Here is a 20,575-nt window from a genome sequence, read left to right on the forward strand (position 1 = left end):
ATCAACTATATTACTATGCTACACAGGTATAGCAACAATAATTACACCACCAGCATTACTCACAGTAGTAATAAGTACTAATTTTTTTCTTCATTGACTTGTTTGAGCCATATCCTCCAGAGCTGCAAAACCAGTACGTAATTTCATGGCCTTTCTCAGGTCTTTTACACATTAAAAGAGAAAGTCCTTGCCACACACTAAATAATGGAAAGAAACCCAACAACAGAGGTAACGGTTCAGTAGGAAGAGGACAGGACAAGTTGGGAGAGACAAGGTGTTAAGTGGTCCTCATCTTTAAGCGGCACAGCACAAGTGATGGACAACATACAAAGGCAACCAAACACTTAATAGAACATGAATGATCAAATCCATAATATTTGTCACAGGTTAAAAACTCTCCCTCTGTACTGAATACAAAAGACAAAATATGTCATAAATAACAGACTCCCTTTTTGCAAAAGCTGGGTAGAGGCAAGGTCAAAGATTTTTTTATTAGTTTATTGTTTAACTGAAAAGTTCAGGGCTACAATGCAAAACAAATGAAAAAGGTAAAAAAATCCCACCCTTAAAGGCTCCTAGCAAATATGAAATAAATACACTAGCACTTAAAATCTCAAAGAAACTCCTAATAATTAAAGACTGAATCAAACAACCTAAGCCAGAAATCCAGGTGCACAAACCCAGGAAACAGCACATATACTTCAACCAACTAAGAAGCTGTTCACTCACCAACAATTTGCTGTACATGAAGGAACACACCATGCAAAATGCTATCAAAAAGTTCTAGACAGTGTACGAGAGATATATTCAAAGCCTGAAATTAATGTGTCAGTGAAACCTAATGAAATTACAGTTTCAAGAAAAACATACCATTTTAACAAGTAAGTCCTAAATCAGTCATGATGTATCAGATATCAGACTTCTGTCAGTGCTCAGGGGAGTATCAATATTACAGCCAAAAAATCCTACAAAATAAGTTACTGAAAACTCCAACATTCAAAAAGAAATTAAAGAAAAAACAAGCATAGCTGAATGTGTGGAATATGGGGCCGGGGGGGAAATCACACTAGCAGAAACCAAGAAACAAGCAGGAGGTTTACTAGTGGAAGACTACAGGTTGACTACATAACAAACAGCAAGTCACATGAATTAAATTCAAAGTTGCTTATATTTCAGCAGAAAGTCTGCCTTGTATCACCACAACCTTCTTTCAGTCAACATCAGGTCTTGATCCGTAACAAAAAATTCACTTAGTGTCATATTAATTTCACAGTATATCTTAGGAATATCTTTTACCAGCCTTGTCCCGAGTGCGAGTACGCACACCATAACCTATCAATCACAAAACTCCGCTACGCACATACCAAGCTCTTCATTACATAAGTGACAGTAATAGGACTGTGCAAAAATATCTGGTACTAGAGAAGTGGCTCTCTTCTGGAGGATTTTGTTTTCATTTTTTACTACATCTGTAAAAGGACAATGTATTTTCTAACCTTGCCTTTCAAGTGAGAAATGATTTTAAAAAATCACCACACTGCAACTTCAGATCAAATGGCAGAAGTTCCAAGATCTAAAAACACGGAGTATTTACACAAAATATCGTATCCCAAACAATGATACAAGACAATGCACACCACTAACATGCAGCAGGAGATGAAGACGGAAAAATTTACCAAATTATTTTCAACCAGATTTTGAATATGCAACAGACATAAAACAATAACTAAAAGTTCCTTAATAGTAGGAACGCAAACTGTTGTTTCAGTTTTATTTAAGTCCTTTACCAAACCTCTTCACTGGTTTTCTTATCCATTTCATATCCTGGCATTTAAATTTTGTTGTATGATGAAACAGATTAATCCTCTAATCAAACTTCCTCTTCTCAGCATTTAATTCCTCTGTATAAGTTCCTGACCAACAGCCTGTGAGGGTAGTTCCCATTTTACTTCGTACAAAAACAATTCAGAAAGTATTCACAAAAAATGTAATAAAACTGTAATTCTTTTTAACAATTTTATTAACATCACAGCAGGACACAGGCAATCCAGCAGGGTTCTGGAACATGCTGACAGTTACTTCCCAACACAGGTGACTGAGGATCCAAAAAGGAAGAGGCAATCTGCGGGACCTCATACTTATAGACGAGGAAGAACTGTCAGGGGTGTGAAGGTCAGGGGCAACCTTGACTACTGTGACCATGAACAGTGGAGTTCAGCATCCTGAGAAAAGGGAATGAAGCCAAATAGCAGTATCACAGCCCGGACTTCAGAAGAACAGGACTGTTCAGGGATCAGCTTGGATGAATCCCATAGGAGACTGTCCTGGAGAGAAAAGCAGTCCCAGGAGAGTTGGTTGATTTTCAAGGATCTCCTCCTCCAAGCTCAAGAATGGTCAGCGTGCAGAAAATCAAGCAAAGGTGGCAGGAGGCCTGCATGGATGAACTAGAAGCTTCTGACTGAAATCAAATGTAAAACGAGAGCATACAAGGATTGCAAGCAAGACCCAGGTGATCCAGGAGGAATACAGAGATGCTGTCTGAGCATGTAGCAATGGGGTTAAGGAAAGCTAAAGCCCACCTGGATTTCAATCTGGGAAGGGACATGAAGGGCAACAAGAAAAGCTTCCAAACACACAAAGGACAAGAAGATGGATTTATGAAGAGGAAAACATGCTTAACCAACCTGAAAGCCATTTGTAAGGAGTTGACTGGGTTGGGGGATGAGAAGAGCAGATGTCTATCTTGACTTCAGGAAAGCTTTTGACACTGTCTCCCATAATGTCCTTATGGACAACCTGATGAGGTATGGGCTAGATAAATGGACAGTGAACTCTACTGGAAGCTGTTGAATTGCCAGGCTAAAAGGGTTGTGACCAACAGCAAGAGGTCCAGCTGGAGGCCAGTCACTGGTGGTGTGCCCCGGAGGTCAATACTGGGACCAAGACTAACCTCTGCACTGATGTCCTGGACAACTGGGCAGAGTAAACCCTCAGCAAGTTTGTAGATGATACAAAGCTGGGAGGAATGCTTGATACACCAGATGGGCATGCCACCATTCAGGCAGATGTTGACAGGCTAGAGAAATGGACAAACTGGAACTCCATGAAATTCAAAGGGAAATGTCAACTCCTGCACCTGAGGAAGAATACCCCAAGCACCAGCACAGGCTTTGGGCCAACTGTCTGGAAAGCAGCCTTGCATAGAAGACCCTAGGGTTCCTATATGGACAACAGGTTGAACATGATCCACCAACATGCCCGTGCAGCAAGAAAAGTACAGCCAGCAGGTTGAGGGAGGGGACCCTTCCCTTCTGCTCAGCACTGGTGAGATCACATCTGGAGTGATGTGTCCAGTTCTTGGGTCCCCAGTATAGGACAGACATGGACATACTGAAGTGAGACCAGTGAGGGGCCACAAATATGATTAAAGGACTGGAGCACATGTCATACAAGGGAAGGCTGAGAGAGCTGGGACCGTTTTAGCCTGGAGAGGCTTGGAGTGGCAGGGCAGAAACTTATCCATGTGTATAAATACCTGACGGGGGAAGTAGGGGGAGAGGTGAAGAATAAGGTGCCAGACTCTCTCAGTGGTGCCAAAAATGAAATTACAGGAGGCACTGGACAAATTGAAATAGAAGAAATCTCATTTAAACGTAAAAACCCCTCTTACTATAAGCATGATCAAACACTGGAACAGGTTGCCCAGAGAAGCTGTGGAGTTTCCATCCTTGGTAGTCAAAAACAGCCTGGACACAGTCCTAGGCAGCCTGCTCCAGCTGACCTTACTTTGAGCAGGAGGGTTGAACTAAATGATCTCCAGAAGCACCTTCCAACCTCAATGATTCACTGATTCTGTGAAAACTGTTTTTAACTCCATGCCTTATTTTCAATAGTGAGAATGCATTATGCAGCAGCTACACAAGCGGTAGCTACAGACAAATCGCGTTCAGACTGGTTTTTGGCACAGTATTGCATTCTAGCTCAAATCCCAAACATTCCCTAACTGTTTGTGTCCAATATAGTCTGGCAGTACTCTCTGCTAACATGCGTTCAAGCCTTTAAAGGTAAGTTATAAATGTGTATCCATTCCTTCTCTGCCATCCTCACCTAATTTTACTGAAACTATGTTATTTGTGCAACTGTCATCCTTTTCTCAAACTTCTGGCTTCAGCAATCCCAAAATCTACCATTACAATGTATAATCACATGTGTATAGGGAAGGCAGGAGGAAACAGAAGAACAAATTCACCTTGATATTGATCTCAGAGCCAGAAACTCTTGAGTCATAGAAAGATCTAATACCAAAGACTAACTGCAGCAGGTATAGCAGCAGTTTCCAGGCTCTGCGTGAAATCCTGTGAATACTACAGAAAAGTCTTTTCTCTGTAACACAGCTAGTTATCACATATCAGCTGATCCCTGTATTTTGCCATTGTGGGCATTGTCTTCTGACTCTCTCTTACTTCAAGTTCAGACTATATAAAAATCTACTTACCAAATGTATAACTCTGTTCTTTAATAAGGTGTATTTTCACAGTAATCTACCTCATTATCCAAAGCCCAACAGAAGGCAGGAAAAAAGTGCTTCAAATATTCACAGATGACTACAAAGAGCTGCAAAAGGACCACATAGCAGAAGGACAGATAAAATTAAATTGCAATAAAAACCCCTAAGAGCAGTGTTTCTTAACAGAGGATTAGTATGTTCTTGCTTTCCCAGCTCAATGCTTAGGCAGTACATTTAACCATCCACTCTGTTATTTCCAGGTGAGATACCTATGCCCTTTGCACATAAGGCTTCTGTAAAAGCTTTACTTGGCCAAGGTTAGAATCTTGGTTTCATAAAGTTGCAAAAAACCAGGAACATAATTCTCTTAAAACAGGCAGACTTTGTTAATGCTGGAAGGAGACACTAGATGAAGTATAATTACACTTCAGTCCATGACTTGCTATAGAAAGATGCTCAAAATATTTTTTTTTTTTTAATTTACAGTTTATAAATTCACAAGTTGTACTGTGTTTACAGCAAGCAGTTTTATTTGCCTGGTTTTGGAGAAGTATCTACAACTTGAAAGAGTTGTAGATGTTCAAAAAAGCAGCCCTTATTCTTCCCAGATTTCCTTTAAAGAGACACGCTTTTTGCCCCCTAAATTTGGCTAAGAATAGAGGAGTTATAGAAAAGTATCAACTTCTCGTTCCTAAAACAAAAGTATCTACTTCCATTGAGTGTTTAATTAATTTCAAAATACTATTATTTTTACACCACTCTTCATATTTTCATTTTGTGACTTCATATATAACAGCATGTCAGCTTTTAGATATTATATATAGTTTTGCATTATAAAAAGAAACAGAAGTTGTATTTGTAGCCTTTTTGCTCTAATACTTGAAGAAAATGTTAGTTGCTTGGGGTATCTGTGTTTAAACCTGGCACCAATTCCTCCAAAAGAAGGTTTGCAGAAAGTATACCATGCAAATTTACTTATACTCTAGCACATAATACAAAAAGCAGTCAGCTTTATTTAAAGAACAGTAATAGAATAGGCGCAACTGGTTTTTGCAAGAATTAAAGGCTTTTTTCAAAAGCTCGTTTATTAGAACTGCTGATCCAAAGCCTGCTAAAGCCCATGAGAATCTTCAACTGAAAGGATTTATACAGGTTATTTTATGAAGTAGGAACAATGTCATTTTTCCCCTATTTCAGTATTTCAAATTAGACTGTGAATACTTTTTTTTTTTGCAATTATAAGAAAAACTTTTATTAACATAAGCCATCACAAAATGTTTTCCTACACATTTTTTTTTTACCAACTTCTGAAACCATCTATCCTAAATCTGCACTTAAGAATTAAAAAAGTAGTCTGGACTGCAGTCATTTTAAGCAATAAATACGATGGAACTTCTGGGAACTTGATGGAACGCAAAGTACAAAATAGCATAATGGAACAGTAAAGCCTCTACTACCACTTTGTAACAGCAATATGTAAAATAAGGTAACAATGAAAAAACAACAGGCTTGTGAAAGAAAGTGCAACTATCCCAGAAAGGCTTTATTAAGGGGTAAGAATTAATTGAAAGATCCGTCTGTAATGAGTCATTCTAAAATGCAACGAGTCCTATTCCTTTCCCAAATGAGAAGAGTCTCTAGAAGGAAGAAACCAAGTTCCTCAAAAAACAACTGTACCATGGGATATAGAATACAGCAGAAGAACCACCACTGCTCCTCATGGATTGAAAAGGCTACTAATACTCAGTTGAGGACATATTCTTGTAATCCCTGCTTTCTCGCTTACAAAAGTAGGGAAGACTACCAGAGCCTTCCAAGGAATGAAAGCTTATGGTATCTTGGGTCCTAAGAAGCAAAGAGAAATCTGCCAGGCCAGATTATCTAAGTGGGGGAAGTGATCACAGTATTAACTGAACTTAAGGTCAAGTCACTCCCACAAATCCTGTTCCTAATCTCACACACAATACCTTCCCCTCAACTCATGCGGTGGCATTAATGGCTTGAATTTAAAAAAAACAACCAACCACACACAAACCACCAAAAAACCAAAAACAATTCCCCAAAATACACACACCAAAAAAACCCCCAAAAACAAAACCACATACAAAAAACACCCACACTAAAAAATTATGATTCACCCTTCCAAAATGAGACTGAGATGATTGCGGTGTTTGTGCTTCACTTCCCTCACAGCAGACACAGAACATAATACACAGATAAAATTCTGTTTCCAAACTTCAGGTTCCCATTGCAAGCTGCAAGGAAGCCTACAGACAACAATTACATCACTGGCTGATGTTGCATCATTCACAATTTAAGCCACTGACAACTGGCCATTAAATGGATAAAGGTTAACATGCTGAGGGAGCTGGGGGGGCACAGGAGGGCAGAGAATCTTTTTCCTGAATAAACTTACACCAGATAGTGTGAGAAACAGGCATCACCGAATTCTGAGAAGCAAGTCTTAAACAGAATGCAAGGTTTTTTTCCCCCGTAAGTTTCTACGACTCCCCAGTTTAAATGAGATGAGGAAAAAATTATTCTCTACATACAAACTTACCAGTGAGAACTGTTTACCCTGTCCACGCCTTGCTGAGTAACTGTCTAGTATTACCACTGTCTCTACTCACTCACCTTAAAGAATTTAGTTTCTCAGAGTCATGAATCACTGATTACAAGAGCAGAAACCATCTTAGCCACAGATGCCTTTTAACATTTTAGACCTAGCTTTAAAAATAGTGCAAAGCAGCACAGGCTGGTCTTGGGGGGTGGGGATTGTTGGTCTGCCCACCCACAAAAGACAAAAACCCCAACTCAGCGAACTATTTTGTGGCCACCTCATTTCACAGTCCTTTAGGTAAAAGTTTACCTTATTTTTTTTACCTTCTTGAGAACTGATTTTCAGGATTGGTGAAGGGGAGAAGTTCCTTTTTGCCAGGTAGAGCTTCTCCCTCCTGTACTTTCCCTACCTGTACACCGTTCAGTCCCATGCAGCAGCCTTTGAAGCTATGTAGCTTGCTGTGTAGCCCCTCAAAGTGCCATTTCCTTTCCCTAAGCTGGTACCACAGAACTAAAGTGGAAGAGGAGTAAGGGGAAACCAACCAACTAATTCAACAGCGAACAAAACGCCCAGTAGCATCATTCACCACAGAAGGAGAAAGGAGTTTTCTACTGGCTCTTAGGGATTTACTGGTTTTGCTGCTGCAGTATTTGCAAGACTTGGAATCAAGAATAAAGTCTTGCAATGCAATGCAGTCCACTAAAAGTAGTAATGCAGAAAAAAATTCAGACAAAAAAGTACCTACCTGATTGCAAACAAGTAGAAAATAAATGAGAGCTACAACAGTGTATTTAAGTTCTGCATACAAGCCACACAATCACCTTGCCTTCTCCTTCAACTGGGAGGGTGGGTAGAGGAAGAGATGGGGTGAAGACAAAAGCAGGTAATTGTGCATTTCATTTTCACTTATCAAAACTGGAGAACATTAGACCCGTATGATGCAACAAGAATTAATAGCAACTTCCACAAAAGCGAGCAAAAACAAAGACTAAGTTTGGTATCTAGCCTGAGCCTTTGAGAAGCACAAATAGGTCCTGTTCCTGAACATTTGAAAAACTGCATTTCCTGTTGCTGATCTCAAACAGCTGCCTTGTTTCAGCAGGCTTAGTACAGAACCTCCTGAAAGCAGAAGGAATCCTGACAAGCTATCACAGAATCAGCATCATAACATATAAGAATGCCTGTAGATCAGATCAAAGGTCCACTTAGCCCATCTCCAGCAGTGACCAAATGCAGATAGTTGCAGATAATTAGGAAAGAACACAAAAGCAAGCATCACTAGAATACTCTCCCAGCTTCAATTACTCACAAATCCATAACTATTCCATTCCACTACAAGGGTATTTAGTAACTCTAAAAGTATTGCTCTTCTTCTTTGCATAACTTTTATGCAAAGGGCCACGTCCTTTTGCTTGTTCTCACTCCACCATGCTCATTGACACCCCCAAGTTCTTGGAGTAGATAGTAAAAAGCTGACCCATGGAATTTCAAGAGAGATGGAGACAGCTACCACATCTCAAAGTCATCTCTCCATCTCCACAGTCTCCTCTTTCCCAAACTGAAAAGTCCTAGCTTCCTTAGTTGTTTTTGGTACAGAAACAACTCCATATATTCAATTATCATAGCTGCCCTTTCTCCGAGACTTTTCTGGCTCTACTATATTGTTAGTGAGATAGGGAAAAATTAAGGGGGAAGAGACACAACTAGACATAGACACACCAGCTCCAAGTGCACGATGGATTTACACATTGAGGCATGACAGAGAACATTAACTGTTCAAAATTATTAGGAAATGGATGACAGTTTGCTTTTTTGACCACCACCAAGCATGAAGCTGCTGTTTAATCCTTAGAGTTACCTATCACAACTCTAAGACCTCACCCATGAGGTCGTAGTTAATCATTACCTTTCAGTGTTTTATATAGTAATATGTGACATATTACTTGCCATTTATGCACACTGAGTTTTCATTTTATTTTTTACCAACTACTGCTAAACATCAAAAGGTCCTTCTGCATTTCTTCACAGACAATTAATCTTCACTAACCTGAATAACAGCATCAGCAAGCAAAAATTCTGTACAAAGAAAGAGAAAAATAAGCACTTTACCTCTCCGCTGTGATTTAACTCACGAAAACACCAGAAAGCTATCAGACCTATTTAGATATACAGCTGAATCATATTCCCAGTCACAGTGTAAACGGAGAGAAAATTACTCAAAACCATCTATAAGGAAGTCATGAAAAACACCACGTAACAGGCATGGGCTATGAAATGCTACCAGTATTGGCCTGCAACCAACGTCATGTTTCACAACACTTGCATACAGAAAAATCCTTTGTTCCATCAACTCAGATACAAGGACCATTCTGGTCAGGTATGCAGTATGTTTAAAAAGCAGTAACACTACTTTTTAAAAAAAATTAAAATGCTAACAAGAGAGAGGCAATTAATGAGCTTGTAAGATTACCTCTATGACAGCAGGATCATAACATCAGCTTGCCAAACTATTTATGGCTATTGAATTACTCTAGCATCTGATTCAGATGCACAGATTGCAAAAAACATTGAAGACTATTCATGTAAACTTCTTTCACTCTTCGAACTTTCATATTAATGCTAATTTGGCAAGACAGGATACTTTAATGACCCAAGAGCAGTACACAAGCCATTCATTCTTCCTTCCTTAACACAAGAAAGGAGATCATGTTCAAATCCTACCTCATAGGCAGCTCCAAAACAACTTCTCCAACTAAGTTTTAAAAAATAACTTAAACGAACAGAAAATGCGAGACTGTATTCAGACAGACCCATACAAAAACAGCATAAGTAGACAGAATGGAGCAGAAGGCCTGTAAAATTGCCATGAAAATTGATTACTCCGGGCAAAGTTTACTTACTCACCTTTTACCATGGTGATTGAGGATAATAAAATTTTAAAATGCATGCAAGAAGGAACAAGTAAGATTTTACAACCATTGATGAATAAGAAATGTTTGTGGCTACACATGGGAATACTTTTCACTAGAGTCACAGGCTCCCTATTAAAGTTCCATCAAAACTGGAGAGCTGAGAAGAAAAGTATGGCAACAATGCCAAAGCATGAACTGCAATGGGACTTCTTGTTACACAAAAACTGCGGCACTCCTTTCGGAGATAAGCTCAACCAGATCTTTATCTTACGAAAACAGGTCAAAACCTACAGGTAGTAAGAGCCACCTGCTTGAGGTGCACATACTAGATCTGCTGCTTCTTTTGCTGGCCAAAACAACAACAAAATGTTTTGGTTCTTGATTCCTGCATCACAAGGAAATTGTGACCGTTTTGCATATCCCTGCAAGCACCAACTGAACTCTGGCCCTTTAAAACATTATAAAACTGAGGACATATGAGTTTAAACATGTCTAAACTATACCAGACTAAGTTTAATTAAAGAATTGTATTTAAGTATCAGTCAAGTTTCTTAGGAAATCAACCACTTCCATGTTCCGTTACAACAGGGTAGTCCTTGGACAAGTTAAAATGTTGTGTTTTCCTCAAAAATAACTGAAACTCTCTTATGGTTTTGAAATCCACATGACTTTAGCTCCATAGTGTTTGAACAGTGTGTCTCCATGTAAAGTTTTCCAATATAAAAATGCAACTTAAGTTGTAGATTTAGCTCGGTTTTCGTTCTCAAAATTGAGAAGTTTGCCTCAATGCCATGAACATACCACTGGATAGGCTGCATGCGTCTGTCACAAGCCAAGTGATCTGGAAGGGATTTCTGAGAATTTAAGTATTCTCTTTTAGTTCATCTCATGGTCAGAACAGGTAGTACTCAAGTCACCTATTCACTTCAAAGCATTAAATCACATCACAAGAAAATATTTTTATTTTAGCCTTTTCTGCCCTCACACTTAGAATAAAAAAAGTACACAGATATTTGAAGTAGAGAACATCTATATATTCAACACCAACATTAAAGCAGTTGAAGAAGCTTTGGGGTTTAGTATTTTTTTTCATTACAGGGGTGTTCATTCTCTTATGTTCTCATCAACTTCTTAACATGAAAAGCCCCATATACTCAGATGAAAAAGTAAGATATAAGAGAATAAAATACAGTCTTTAGAAGAGTGATTTGTAATTAAATTTCAGTAAGAAATACTACTCCATTAAAGTATACAAAGAAATACACATAGATATGAGTAGGAGGGCACACTACCATTTCTATCAGTAAAAATACAAGATCACTTCAGAAACAGGCTCAGGTTTCTTTTTTCAACTGATTTGTACCAACTGCAATTGTTACTCAGAAGTGTTTAAAATCTCTCTTCTGAGCAAGATTTAAAGGTTTCTATTGGACTTCTCCCCCATGGCCCTCCGAACAAAAAGCACAAGCCTCAAAATTAAAAATAAGGAAGATTATGTCATCCAGCCAGTCCAGTGATGCCAGTGCAAGATTATTCCCTACAGTGTATTTGCTAGTGCTTAATGCAGTCCATACTGTGTGTCCTAACACATTATGCAAATGACACACACATAAAAGAAAATGTCTATCTCAAAGTGCACCCCTCCACCAACAGCTGATCTGTAATTAGCCATGTCCTCTAAGGAGGCGCCTCATTCACTCTCAGCAAAGCAGCAGCTGCTGGCAAATGGAAATAAAGAAATTTAGAACAAAAATAAGCCTACTACCTACACTCCCAAAGGTGTATGCTCATGGTCACAAGCCAGAGTCAAAATCTAAACAGCTGTTTGCATTCTTCCAGAATGCCCACACAGAACCTCTCATGCTCAGCACCAAATATTTACTAACATGATTTGTATCAGGCTCTCTCAAACACTACGCTGTTCAGAGAGCTGCAGCAACGGCTACCAATGTTTCACTCATATGTACTTTCTGAACTACAAGTTTTCAATGCAAAAATCAAGAACAGAAATAAAAAGCAGCAACACTTCCTGCTGAACGCGATTCACTGATGATATACAAAACAATAATAGGGTACAGCAGTTCAGAAAGATGAAGTAGTTCTAGCCCCCACAATACAAATAAAGAGATTCAGAGAACAAAGCATATAGCTGTGCCTAGTTTTTACTTTCCTATTACCAAGTGATCTAATATCTAAACTCTAGTATTATCTCCATAGAAGAGTTCTCTTCAAATCTAACAGCAATGATAGAACAGTCAAATCAGCAAATTGTTTCATCATTACTAACGAAAGACAGTTAACAACAATTCAGAGAGTAGCTAGAGTTCCCATGTAACTGGAGTAAAGGAAAAATGTATTTCACCCTGGTTTAAAAAAGAACAAAAAAGAAAAACACAACAGAGGAAGCCTTCCCATTAAATAATTCTTATATATTTAAGAACTGTATACATAAAACAGCTTATCGCACCTTGCAACTGTAAGATTAGGCACTTTCAGGTTTACAAGATGTGTCGAGCCTCTCTGATATGAACACGGTCAAAGCCTCTTTGATGCCGCTGTTCCCACCTATCAGCTGCACTTACACTTCTACTCTATGTATCTACTACTAGGTGATGGGGAAAAAATACTACAGAAGTGTCTTTGCAAAAATATTAAAAATGACAAGGCATAAGAAGGATTTGGACAGGAGAAATACACAGTATTTACATTAATCTACATTCTGTATAATAAACAGGCAAAGTGTGACCTGATTATCCCCATTCATCCACCAATCTGACCAGACAGCATAACTCTCATCCACTGTTTATCTACTATACTTGACACAACATATTATTTAGTATATATACATATATTATCTATTATGGTAGGCAGGCAAACACTTCCTCTGTAGCAAGACCCTAATTTCAAAGATTTGATGAGATCATAGGCTCTGACACCTTCTACAACCATGGAGTTATACCTAACAGGTCATCAGACTGACCTCTGGAGTACTGTCAGTTCAGACTGTTTCAACAACAATTTAGAAGCCTCACCATTTATACTAGGGCTAGCTCATGCTTTTTAAAAACAATGACCCCTGTTAACAACAGGAAATAAATCTGTTTTCATTTAATATCATTTCCTAATTTTTTATATCTGCTTCCTATCCTATGCTATTTAATATACAAACAACTGCAAGGAAGAATAACACAACCTCTGAATGCTCGAAAACCTTAATTTTTCTTCCAGTTCTTATCATAGAAAAAAAAAATTCACCAGCTACAAAGCTTCAGTATATATTGCTAACAGGTTAGTCTAACACTGCTACATAGAATTCCTTAGGAAGAGATGCAGGAAGTCTTCCTTTTAGTAAGACTCACAGGTTGCACATGTACATATTCTAATCATCATCTACACAGCAACATACGTATGTATTCACAAAAAGAAAAAAAAAGATCAGCTTTTACTCTTTTCAGAGCCCATACTGTTCTGCTGAGCTACCATTTGGTCATCCACCTACAGGAAAACGCTTTCATACATTCAAGAGGGACAAGATCACAAATGCACGCAGCGTGTAAGATGAAATACCTTCTCTTTCCCAACTGTTCTCTCAATTGTTTTTTGTGTATACAAGTAAATACAACAGACAAGAAATAATATGTCAGAAGTAGCAGATATGTTATTTTCACATTTTAATAATAGAAATCATTAAAAATAGCTTATACAAGGGAAAAAGTCAACTCGGTACTTCAATGTTTGTTAAACCCGTTAAAGAAAAAAGTTCACTCTTATAATCCATACACTGCATGCAATAAATGCAATTATTTTGTACTGGCACAGTTCAAGATATTCTTCAGTCCACCAGGTTTCTCTTGCAAAAAATGGATTTTTTCAGACAATTATCGAAGTGGTACAATCAACAAAGGTGTATTTTTGGGAAGCAAAAAGTCACTTTAAAAACCATCAGATGGAGCACATTTGAAAGCAGATCCCTTCATTTTCTTGAAGGAATCATTTGCTGCTTTATATTGTCACTTACCAAATACATAACATTTCCCCATAGAAGAGGTCCATGTTCTGTCAAATTATCTTAGGCTTACTCCAATATAAATGAGAGCAGAAGTCAGTGTTATTCTTGCATGATTAAACAGGATTCGACTCAAGCTGTTTGAATAGTTGCAACCACAACTCCTGGTAATGCCGGTATTGATACTGCATTTATTCTCCCTTGATGGAAGGTTTGTGCAGAATTTTCTATCACCATAAGTAATACACACTTCTAACAACTAGTTTTAGTTTTGATATTGTATATTATTTGACATATGAAATCTTACAAATGCATTTCTCCAGTTCTGATTTTTAACATTATGATTAAACCTTCTGGCCTCTTAAGCTCAGGCATAGAAAAAGCACTGATCTCAAACAATATAGAGTTCCAGAACAGTTTACAGGCATAATTACATAAAGATTGAAACGCAGGATCAAAATACAGCCTTTCAGTGCTTGTGCCCGTATAGTAGAGAGACATAACAGCTGGAAGTCACCACTCAAAGTTTACCAATGTCATCCCAACCCAGTTGTTAAAATAGTAAACGATCTATTAATTATTGTTAGTGAGAGCGCCAATCATTTTCTATTTTTAGTGTCATCATTGCCCTTCTCTGGTTCCTGACCCTTCCAGAACAGGCTTCTCTTCAGTTTACGTAGTTGTGCTCTCTGAGAAGGTGTAGGAGTGAGGATATTGTGGGGTTTTCTACCCCTTTCTGAAACTGAGTATTTGTGGTTACAAAGCAAGTACTAAACAAACACTAACTTTTCTTTTATAGCAGTCTTTGCAAATGTATTCCTAATTATTGCTAAATACAGAAACTCTCAGGAATCTCTAAAGACAGTCAACTACTCCTAACAACTCAGCTGTTCAAGCAAAAAAAAAAAAAAATCCCACAAAACCACCCCAAACCACCAAATTTCTAATACTTTACTGTAAATTTGCATTAACCCACACTCTTAATGCAAATTTACAGTAAAGTATTAGAAATTTGCAATAAATATCTCAATGTATGTGTGCTCTAATGAGTTCCAACAGAAAAATATCAAACACAATAAAATTAGTTGATAAAGTATTTTTAGTATTCATAAACTGAGGAAACAGTATTGTTTACAATAAAAATTTGGCTTTTAAAGCTACACATGCTAGAGTTATTATTTTTTCATCCTACATTTAGCATTTTGAATTTAATTTTAATACAGATTAACAGTAAACCATACCACAAATAGATTTAGCAATTCTTTTAAAGTAAATGCAAAATAGTGGGAAAAGCAAAAAAGCACTTTTTGTTGTGCCTTTCTAGGTAGAGGAAGGGAGATTAAGTTTACACTAACAAAGAAGCCAGTTCCAGCCTCGAATCTGGACAGGCCTGTAGATGGGATGTTGTGACTGTAGTACTGCCTGTACCTCAGCAGGGCTTAATCACTCCAGCAAAACACTGCTACAACCTGACAAAACAAAGACAGTATATGTCTATTAATCTAAAAGCCAGAAAGAACACACTCTTACTTATCTGTCCTTATGAACATAAGCTCAGCATTTCTTGCACCCATCTGCAAATGTGTGTCAGATTTCAAACAGAATAGCAAAGAGCCCTGAGAGTCCCTGGCCCTCTCTGCCAGCTCCCTCAAGAGCCCAGAATACGTGATCTGTCCCTTTCAACAGGCGCTGTATGTTCAGGCGGGAGCCTGCAAGCCTGAATGCACAATCTTTGTTCTCAACAATCGTTTCAGTGAAGGGGCTCTGAAGTGAGAAAGACCACCAGGTACAGTGTCAAAGTGGAAAAAAAAAAAAAAAAGAAACAAAAATAAAAATAGAAATCATGGCAAGGCATGACCAAATGGAACATAGTATCAGAGTAGACAGGCATCCAAAACAAAGAACAATTATCAACCAACACATGCGTTACCTAAAGGAGTCAAAAAACTGTATGTCCTCAATTCTCCCACCTCTGTACGCGAAGACACACAGAAGCACCAGCTTCTCATTCAGACATTCCCTTTCTTTGTCTGACCACTGAACTTGAAACCAGAGGACAAGTTTTTCAGTTCTTGATCAAACCTTGATGATTATAGCTGTACATTTCCAAAACCTTTAACTGGCTGAAAATCCTAATTTCTGTTGCAACTAACTGCCCTGCCCATGATGAACACAGGCTATGCTTGGAGTCTTCCTCATGACAACCTGCTGAGCATATAGGTCTACAGCTGAACATTAAATGTAGATGAGTTAATACTGCATTACAATGCAAACACCATATGGGATACAGTATCCCAAAAACATAAATTTTTTCCCAAAATTGCTAATACCTTGTGTGTCAGTATTAGCACACTATAAAACCCTGCAACTGCAGCAACTTTCTTGCAAACTTAAAATTCCTTTTTTATAGTAACTGTGTTTCATTAAAGGTGTTTTCTGATTTTTTTCAACAGAAAAGCGGTTCTTACTGTTCAATACAGTAAGACTTCAGTTAAAGGGATTTGTTCACCTATAGCACATCAAGCGCTGTACACAGTAACTGTTCCATCAACTGAACTGAGACAGCAGATCCCACGCCACAAATCCTCACTCTCCCTTGGCATTTTAAACCAATGTATAAAAAAGTTGTAAGAAAATAAGTTGAACTTTAAGCCATGTAGCAATATGTATACCAAGTAACTGAGAAAGCATTGCACCCTTGATTAGGCGTTCATGAGGGCTACCTACATTCAAGCAAAGATTATGTCAGGTCTGCTGTGATTACGGCAATCATCAGTGTAAGCACATGTTTTCAGCAGTTGAAATGTAACTGCAACATATAAGTATCAGGCAAAACAACAGGCAGAGCAGCCCATTTTGCAATTCCATACCTATTAGTAGTCCCATATAGACAGCTTTAACATGATGAGCCCCAAAAGTGCCACAGGCCTTGTTAGGGCTTACCACAGTAGGGATAGGTGGATTATGACAAGTGCCAGTGCCAAAAGACTAGCAGTCTCAGTACCACAGAATTAAAAAGCAGATTTTCATTTTTACACTTTGACATGTGGTTTCCTCCCTCTTCCCACACTATTGGAACAGTATTAAAGGATACATTCTCCAAAAATGGCCTTGTTTTCAGTTACGTTTTTAACAAGGACATCAACAAGAATAATGCATGATTGAATCTACATACAAATTAAGAATCATAATTTATCACAAAGTCTTAAATCTTAACGTCTTCTGTTTTCTTACTTAAGAGTCACATTTTGTCCTCACCTAACCCACCTGTTTTAAGAGACTATGTGAATCTCTTAATTGGGAGGAAGGCAGTAAGGAAAATCTTACAGTACCGTATGTGCCACTTTTAAATCAAGGCAAAAGGGTGAATCGAGGATAGCAGTAAACTAAAACCTGGTGTCTTAAAAGAAAAAAACCAAACCCAAAAAAACAACAAAACCACCCATACTTTCTGCAGGTTTAAAATCACTCTATTGTATTTCAATTTCAGCAAACAAAAGGGGAACATCTATATAAAAGGCATCCATCTCACAGCCCTACCCAGGTGCAAGTCAGTTTTCTGTGTTTGGCACAACATGCCCTAACTTTGAGAAATACAAAAAAGCAAGTTTGTCTTTGTAAATAGAGTTTAAGAGAAGTCTTGGAACAACTCCACTGAAGGCGTTATATATACTTTGTTGCATCTGAAGTTACAGTTGTTTCGCAGACATTTATTACTATTAATATGGAGCACAGAAGGAAGCATCAGACACGGTTCTGCCTTAAAGACTCTGTGTTGCGAGTCCAAACATGCAATGGTGCCACCATAGGGCACGCTATGAAGTTTTTAAACTAAACACACAGAGGACGGTTCCAGCAACAAATGCTATGGACAGAAATACGTGTAATATAAGCTGCTGCGTACAGGCAGGAGGGTGGCAAGTACCGGCTACAAGGAGGCAGCGGCCAGGCCCGTATTTCTACTAAAAAGCACCAGGGTTTGAGTGTGACGGGGGGAAGGACGACGAAGCCGTACCGCAGTGCCGCCCAGTGAAGCGCTCCCGTCCCTCGGGGACAGGGCAGACAGGCGTCGGGACGACGCGGACAGGCTGAGCGTAGGGGCGACACGCCGCGAGCTGACCACGGAGCTGCGGGGGGTACGAGGGGACCCCACGGAAACCGCCGCCCCGAGGGCGAGGACGGCGGTCGCTCCGCGGGGCGCGAAGCGGAGCCGCCGCCCGGCCCGTGAGGCGGCGGAGACGCCCCCGCCTCCTGGCCCAGGAGCGACGCCCCGACCGCGAGGCCAGCCCTCGGCCGCGGCGACAGCCTCCCCTCCCGCTGCCGGGGAGCCGCACGCCCGCACCGCTCCCAGCGTCCAACTCCCAGCAACTCCGGGGCGGGCGGGCAGGAAGAGAGAGGGAGGGAGGAAGGGAGGGAGAGAGGGGGCGGCCATTAAGCCCGCTCCAGCCAAGCCGTTCCCCGCGGCGGGAGGCGGCGGCCGCCTGGCCCGGCCCTGCCCGTGGCCGCGTACGCGCAGCCCGCCCGCCCCCGCCGCTCCTACCTGGCCGCCGGCGCCGTTGCCGCCGCCCGGGGGGGGCTCGTTGTCTCCATCTCCGCCGGGTGGCCCCGCTGCCCACCGGGTCGCCATTATTTCATTCCCGGTTACAAAGGAGGAGCAAATCCTCTGGAGCCCACATCGGGGAAGGGAAGGGAGGGGAGGGGGGAACCAGCGGCAGAGCCACTCGCGCACACCCGACGCGACGAGGCCAGCCCCGCCGCCAGGGGAGGGGGGCTCGGCCCCTTCACGCAGCTGCCATAGGGAAGAGCGCCGGGACGGCCCTGGGCTTCAGCTGCGCTCCCCGGCTTCTGCCTTCATGGCTGGAGGGGGGAGAGAGAGAGAGAGAGCAGATGTGTCAATCCTCGGCGCGGAGCCCCTGCCGCCTCCTCCGCCACCCGTCCCTTGTTAGGCTAATTGCACCCGTTCGTCATCTTCCTCTTCCTCCGGCTCCTCCTATCCAGAGCCCCAGCCGCGGGGAGGAGAGGGCAGGCGGAGGGAGGCGCCCACTCCTTCCTACTTTGCTACACCCAGGCTTTCGTGCCGCGGGCGGGAGCGGGGACGGGGGAGCGCTGCCCCGGCCCGCGGAGAGAGGGAGGAAGGGAGGGGAGCTCCAGCTGGCGGGGCGGCAGGCCGGTCGCTCCTCGCCTGGGCCCAGCCGAACTTTGATCAACTGGTGGAGGACGGGGAAGGGAGCCGAGGGGCCGCTCCTTCACCGGGCCGGGCGGAAACCGCCGCTTGTTCGCGCTCCTCGCCCCGGCCGTAACTAGCGGTGTGAGCGGGCGGGGGGCGGCGGGAAACGCACAAACTCCGGTTAGGAAACGGCAACAAAAGAGCCCTCCGAGCAGCAGCGAGGGCGAGCCCCTGGCTCGGCGGAGCCGGGCTTTTGTCTCTCACGCGAGCCTACCCCGCTTGCAGGCGGCTCCCCCCCACCCCCCCCCGGCTACGTAGCCGGAGCCGTTCGCGATCAGACCACCGCGCCCCACGCCCCGCCCGCCGCCCCTCCCGCCTCCCTCCGCACAGACGCGCCGCTTCGCCCCGACAGCGGCAGCAGGCGGGCAGCTCCGGGCCGGCCCGGCCCCCCCGCTGTCGCCAATTAGGGCGTCTCGGCGCTGGGGGCCATCGCGCCGCGCCAGCTGCGCCCGCCGCGCTTCCCCCGGCCACCTGGGTACCGGCCTCGCCCACCGCCGCGGGCGGGGGCCGCTTGCTGCGCTCCGGCCCGGGCTCGGCGTGAGGGGGAACCGCGGGCGCGCCGAGGAGCTTCAGTCAGCGCCTGTCTGAAGACGCGGGGTTTCGCGGCTTAACCGCCTCCCCCGCGCCGGCGACCGTGATCCCTCCCCAGCGCGGCACCTCCTTCTTGTCCGCGGCCTTCGAGCACGGCCCCCCTTTTCCCCCGTCCCGTTACACCCCCGCTCCAGAAAGGCCCCAGCACCTCACGGCGGCCCCTGCCCTGACAGGAGCAGGGGCGGCAACCGCCCCCAGCCCGCCGAGCCCGGGCCGGCACCGCGACCCCGCGACGGCCGGCACTGCCCCGCCGGCCCTTAGGCTAGCCCCCTCTTACTCGGCGGCCCGCGGGGGTCCGGACCCTCAGCCCCGCGGCGGCGACGAGGCGTTGCCGGCGCTGGCGGCTCCCGCTGCCTCCGCCGCTGGGGCCGGTGGGGAGCCCGTCCCCTTCCCCCACCTCCAGGCTGGCGGTTTCTGTTCCCTCCAAAAATCCACCCACCTCCTCAGACGACACCGCGAGGGCAGGAACTGGCTCCCGGCTGCCTTCCACGGCACCCGCCCTGCGGCCGGGGAGCGCAGAGCCCCGCCGGGCCCGCACCCCGCCACTGGCCTCCGCCCCCGCCCGCCAGCACGCCCCGAGGCGGCAGGCGTTGGCCGTTTTCTACCCCCCCCCCCCCAGCGTTTTCGGGGGGGGGTCCACACAGGAATAATCTCAGTTTTTCCACCCTAACTCTGGATTTAGTGCTTCTGTCGCCAGCTCCGACCTGCACCTGGCTCCGTGCGAGCTCCCCCGGCGGGACGGCGGCGGTCACGGCCGCCCTCGGGGGCTCTG

General features: G+C 42.9%; 1 protein-coding gene across 5 annotated transcripts in view; it reads right to left on the bottom strand.

The window, feature by feature from the left end:
• The window catches only part of ARHGAP21 (Rho GTPase activating protein 21), a 123,615-nt gene extending 103,241 nt beyond the window's left edge, over positions 1 to 20,374 (bottom strand). Inside the window, exons 1-2 of one of the 5 annotated variants that reach the window (XM_072854457.1) lie at positions 20,243 to 20,374; positions 18,526 to 18,842 (exon numbers count right to left, since the gene is read on the bottom strand). In XM_072854457.1, coding sequence (XP_072710558.1) covers positions 18,526 to 18,612 — 87 coding nt within the window. In that variant the 5' untranslated portion in view covers positions 18,613 to 18,842; positions 20,243 to 20,374. Of the gene's footprint in view, positions 1 to 18,525; positions 18,843 to 19,324; positions 19,340 to 19,683; positions 19,784 to 20,080; positions 20,203 to 20,242 lie in introns of those variants that run through there. The other 4 variants (XM_072854459.1, XM_072854458.1, XM_072854460.1 and 1 more) reach the window with 4 other exon arrangements.
• Between the last annotated feature and the right edge of the window lie 201 nt (positions 20,375 to 20,575).

Source organism: Ciconia boyciana, chromosome 2 (genome assembly GCF_034638445.1).
Source record: "Ciconia boyciana chromosome 2, ASM3463844v1, whole genome shotgun sequence".
NCBI classification, from domain to species: Eukaryota; Metazoa; Chordata; class Aves; order Ciconiiformes; family Ciconiidae; genus Ciconia; species Ciconia boyciana.